This window comes from Phalaenopsis equestris, unplaced genomic scaffold (assembly GCF_001263595.1).
Source record: "Phalaenopsis equestris unplaced genomic scaffold, ASM126359v1 Scaffold211241, whole genome shotgun sequence".
Taxonomy (NCBI): domain Eukaryota; kingdom Viridiplantae; phylum Streptophyta; class Magnoliopsida; order Asparagales; family Orchidaceae; genus Phalaenopsis; species Phalaenopsis equestris.
In genome coordinates this window covers 54,259-59,939 of record NW_018230259.1, presented here as the reverse complement: position 1 = coordinate 59,939, position 5,681 = coordinate 54,259, and the positions used below count along the sequence as shown (strand labels likewise).

General features: G+C 39.3%; 1 protein-coding gene across 1 annotated transcript; it reads right to left on the bottom strand.

Moving 5' to 3' along the window:
• Positions 1 to 206: 206 nt before the first annotated feature.
• On the bottom strand, positions 207 to 842 carry LOC110036821. Its single transcript, XM_020741355.1, has one exon. It carries the CDS (start codon positions 840 to 842, stop codon positions 207 to 209), a length of 636 nt encoding a protein of 211 aa, XP_020597014.1.
• Between the last annotated feature and the right edge of the window lie 4,839 nt (positions 843 to 5,681).

The window sequence follows — 5,681 nt, the reverse complement described above, 5'->3', positions numbered from 1 at the left end:
TAAATAATGAAATTCCTTGAAGCCTAAACCCCCAGCATATAGAGGTTTGGCAGCTTTCTGCCAGCTGGCCCAGATCATTTGTTTCCTTTGCCCAGACCACAAGAATCTGTTGAAGGTTCTTTTTAACATGAGTTGAGTACTTTTCTTCATCACAGCCACTTGTAAGGTATATAAGGGGAAGGTGGTTAAGATGCTTTTCAGCAAGGTTATTCTGCCTCCATTAGACAGGAAGGAATGAAGGAATTTGTGCCTCCATTAGACAGGAAGGAATTTGTCCACCCTTGGAGGGTAGCAATGGTTTTATCCACAATTTGTTTGTTCCTTCCCTTAGTATTCCTTCCCTTAGTAAGATATACCCCCAAATATTTGAAAGGGGTATCCATAGCTTTGAAACCAGTGAGCTCTAATGTCCACTGTTTGCAGGTAGTAGAGTATTTCTTATTGAAGAGGATGTGGTTTTTTTCTTTGTTCACTTCAAGGCCAGAAGCTTGCTGGAATTTTTGCATATCAGCATACTGGTTTTTTATAGCATTTTTGTTAGTCCTAGAGAAAATCAGGATGTCATCAGCATAAATAAGGTGGCTAATGTCTTGTTCGGATCTGTTGAGATATATGTTGTAATCTTTTCTGTTCCCGGGTTTATCTATAATTTTTGACAGATAATCCAGTGCCAGTATAAAGATGGTTGGAGATGAGAGATCCCCTTGTCTCAAACCCCTATTAGCCTTGAAAAAACCATGGGTTTTACCATTAATTAAGACAGTGTTAGCATTTCCTTCAAGCCATCTTTGGATGATGTTGCTGGAGTCTTTTGTAAATCCCCTAGCCTTCATAATCTCCATGATGAAGTTCCAATTGATCATATCATAAGCCTTTTTAGATCCATTTTAAAGATCATGTTGCCCCCTCTGCAAGGTTTATCTAAATCCAACAGAACCTCTTGAGCAATCATAACATTATCCCCAATGCTTCTCCCTTTCACAAAAGCTGCTTGTTTGGGACTAATAAGAGGATGAAGAATAGGTTGAATTCTGAATACCAAAACTTTGCTTATAATCTTACTGACAATGTTGGTGAGGTTAATAGTTCTGTAGTTACTTCAATAATCTTTTAGTGAGGATTTGGGGACAAAAATAATGGTGCCAGTATTGAAATAATCTTGTAAAGGTTGCCCCTTAAAATGGTGTTGGATAGCTTCAACAATCTCTAACTTGATGACCTCCCAAGCCTTCTTATAGAAATCAGCAGTGAACCCATCAGGACTTGCTATTTTGCCACTATCAATAGAGAAAAGGGCTTTTTTAATTGCTTCCTCTCCACGGGTTTCAGCTAAATTTATCCTGGAACAAAAATCCTTCTCATATTGGAACAATTCAGCTTCCACTTGTTATCTTCCAGTTAATTCACACTGCATTAGGTCTTTACAGTAGTCCACAACGCTCTCAGCAATCCCTTGAGCATTGAGCATCTCTGATCCAATTTATCTCTGATCCAATTTCCCTGGTTGTCTCTAATAGAGTGGATGGTGTTGCATTTTCTTTGTTATTTAATGAAGGCATGATAAAATTTAGTGTTTTTGTCTCCATCAATAAACTTGTATTTGGACTACATTCAGTAACTTTTCATTGGCTTCCAGGACGAATGATTCTCCCACCTGACCATTGTTGTGTTCTTTCTCCAGAAGTTGAAGCTCTTTCTCAGCCTGTTCTACTTCTGTCAGAATGTTCTCAAATGTGCTCCAATTCCATTTATTGAGAGCTTTAGAAGTCTTTTTTTGTAAATTACACAGCTTGATTAGAGGGTTTTTATAATCAAAATTCTTCCAATTCTACTTTACAATCTGAATGAACTCTCTTTGGCTTGACCAAACATTGAGGTATCTAAAGGGAGGTCTGCTGTTGTGTTCATTGGCAGAGATGGAAATTAACATAGGTCTATGATCAGACCCTACCAAACTAAGATGAGTGACATTTGTTTGCAAATAATTCTGTATCCAGCTGTCATTAGCCAGTATCCTGCCCAATCTTTCCCAAATTTTCCCCCTTCTCCAAGTGAACTCAGGTCCATTAAACCCAAATCAAACAGCCCAGCAGTATTCATGTTGTCATTAAACTTAGTTATATTTCTAATGGATGGATTTCTTCCCCCCTTTTTTTCAGCAGGTGAAGCAATGCATTTCAAATAGTAGGTGAAGAAATGCAGTTGAAATCTCTTCCAACAATCCAGGCAGTATTAGTCAAACTTATAATTTAGTGGATCTCCTTCCACAGTTCATGTCTGATTGTTTTAGAGGATCCAGCATAAACAAAAGTGGCATAATCAAATTGGTCTGCCATGTTGAAAGAGCAGTGTATAAATTGTGAGTGATTGAGCAAAACCTTGCAGTTCATTTCATTTCTACTCCAAATCCATATCTTATTGTTCAGATTAGCGGTAAAGGAGAACTTTGGGAAGGATTTGACATATTTCTGAAGATTTTGGTGAACCAAAGGTTCAAGAATAACCAAGCACCAGCACTTGTATTTCTTAATTAAAAATTTTAACCTTTTTAAGGAAGGGAGATATGCAATCCCCCTTATATTCCAACATAGCATATTAATCATGTTGTTGGGGTAAATAGAATGAGGGTTGGGACCTATATCTTGTCCTTCCCCTAGTTGTTTGAGAATTATTTTTTCTTTGGTCCTTCTGCTGTTCCACATTCTTTGTTTCAATTTCTTCTCTGATCTTCTTCTTCTTTTTTTTCTGTTGTGTTTGCCATTCACTTTCCATTGAGTATTGTATCTCTTGTATCATTTTCTCTGAAGATGTGGTGCACTTCATTTTACTGCTTGTGGACCCCTCCTTATTCCCTTTGTTTTGTGGGACTTGTCCCAAATTTTCTATTTCTTGGCTTGGGTGATTGCTGACTTTAGTGACCTCTTCCAATTCAACATCTATAGTTCTTTCATTGATTTGTATTCCTTCCTCAATTTCTATTGGACTTTGCTGTGTTAGAGATCCTACAGGTTAAGTTCCTCCTTCATGCTCCCTTTGATCACCCCATTGTTCTTCAGCAATGTTTGTTGTAATTTTAGTTAAGTTTTTTATCATGCTTGCTTGTTGTATTTCACCATCCTGACTCAGATTGATATCTGCCTCCTCAGTAGCTCCTGGAATTGGATTATTTAGTAGTCTTTTAGTGGGAGGATGTAGTCTTTAGCATTTTTCCTTGGTATGTCCAAACATTTTGTAATGTTGACACTAATAAGCTTTTTGTTCCATGACTACCTCTGGCCAAAAAACTTCTGCTTCATCACCAATCCACACTATTTTTAGCTCAGGCAATGTGATATTCCTTTCTATTAGTATTCTTGCACTTGCTAGTTATGCTTTGTTGTAAGTGGGTGCATCCACTTTGAGAGGAGTGCCAATAGCACTTCCTATGTTGAAAAGGGCATTTAAGTTGAACAGGTGAAGTGGAAGTCCAGGTAATTTGAACCAGATTGGTACCACTGGCGGTTCCTTGGAATGGTCAAAATTTGGTGTCCATTTTAGTATTTTTCATATCAGCTCCAGCAATTCTAATTATCTGTTTGGAAAATACTCTAGCATAATCTTCCTCTGTGGTGAGTTGTATTAGGAGGTGCGTTCCATCAAGTAATCCCAGCTTCCATGAGCCTATAAATTGTAGTGAGTCAAAAAAACCTCTCACTAGCTCCATTTTGGGGTGACCCAAGCTGAATTTGTCAATCAGAGTAAATTGAACTTCCTTGTTGAGATTGTTTAATTCTTGGTTTGAGAAAAAGACAGAAGATTCTCCTTCCTTAAGTCCAATAGGGTGAATGCAAGGTGAAGTACCTTTTTCTGCAGCAGTGTCATGACACGCTTGTGGGAACACAAGTTTTTCCATATCTTGCAGTGTATCCACATTTTTCCCAACCACTCCAGCATAAGTGGATCTAGTCTACTGTGCATTAGTTTCCAAGTCAATAGGGGATGCAATTTTAAAACTCACACTGCATCAAAGAATGACCAGGGCCAGGAGTAAAGGAAACCTTGAGCCTGGGTGAGTAAGAATCAACTCACAGGGACCCTCACATATGGGTGTAGTGTCCCTTGAGGAAATGTTGTGCCACCCTCACATCCTTAGGAAATACAATATACCCGTTTGACAGATTTTGCTGATCCCTTGGTTTTTTATCAAAAAAGAAAAATAAAATTATATATGTATATATATATATATGGAGATCAGGATGCTGGCGGCTAAGGAGGGAAGTGCTCTGCTAGGGTTTCTGGCAGCATGGTGAGCTGCTGGAAGTTTTCCTGGGGGAGATCTGGCTGTTATTTTCTTCAGGGTGCTTTTCTCTCTTCCTCCTACACTTTGGAAGTTTATCTCCATCACTCCTCTCTTAGGCTTTGGTGGATTTTTACTGTTTCATTGGTTTTTCCTGGTTGGTGGGTTTTTACTGTTCCATTGGAGGCTATCTGTTTTCTGCTATCTTTCCTTTCTCCTTTGGTTTTTTCTGTTATCTCTTGGCACTCTTTGTTTTTGTGGTGGTCTCCCTCCCTTTCCTGGTGTTGGGCACTGCTGTGTTGAGGTTGCTGACATGTGGACCTGTTTTGCCTGGTTTTGGTCCTTCTTTTTCTTTGGTTCTCTAGCTCTTTGTCCTCTGGTAAGTGGTTCTAGGGAGTATGGCTACTCCTATCGATTTGGACACTGATGTTCAATGGGCAAAAGTTACTTATGCTGGAGTGGTTGGCAAATCTACTGCCTCCCTTAATGATCCTGAACATTTAATATTCCCATAAAAATTTCATGACACTGCAGCAGGAAAGGGCAACAACCCTTGCATTCACTCCTCAGGTGTCAAGGATGGAGAGCCTGCTGTTTATTTCTCATCTCAAGAAATTATTAATCTCAATGACCAAGTTAAATTTACCTTGGTGGGGAAATTTCTTCTTGGCCACCCTAAGATGGACTTAGTTAGAAACTACTTTGAATCTCTGAAATTTAATGGTGATTGGCAAATTGGAATTCTTAATGAAAGACACCTACTTTTACAACTCTCTGGAGAGGAAGCCTATGCTAGACTCTTTGCAAAATAAGCCATCCAAATTGGAGGTACCACAATGAAAATTCTGAAATGGGATCCTGATTTTGACCCTAGTAAGGAACCTCCAATAGTTCCTCTATAGTTTAAACTACCTGGCCTCCCAATCCATTATTTCAATCTCAATGCATTATTCAATATAGCATGTGCTATAGGGAGACCTATGCAGGTGGATGCTCCTACTTACAGTAAGGCCAGACCTGCCCTAGCCAGAATTCTTACTGAGGGAGATGTTACTTTCCCTGAAATCAATAGAATTTGGATTGGTAATGACAGGGAGGATTTCTGGCAAACAGTGAAGCTAGAATAAAAGCCATACTATTGTCATCATTGTAGGATGTTGGGCCACACCAAGGATAGATGCTTTAGGCTTCACCCTCCCCCAAAGAAGACAGTGGCAAATCAGGGAAGGCACACCCAACCTATTTCCTCAGAAGGCTTAATTCGTGTAGACCCCCCTCCAACTGGGAATTTGGATGATATGCTAGAAACACCTAAAAGCTCTACTGCTCCTCTTGTCTCCACAGACCCCCCAGATACTTCCCCCAGCCTTTTGACGGAGGAGGTAGGAGGTAAATCAAATAAATA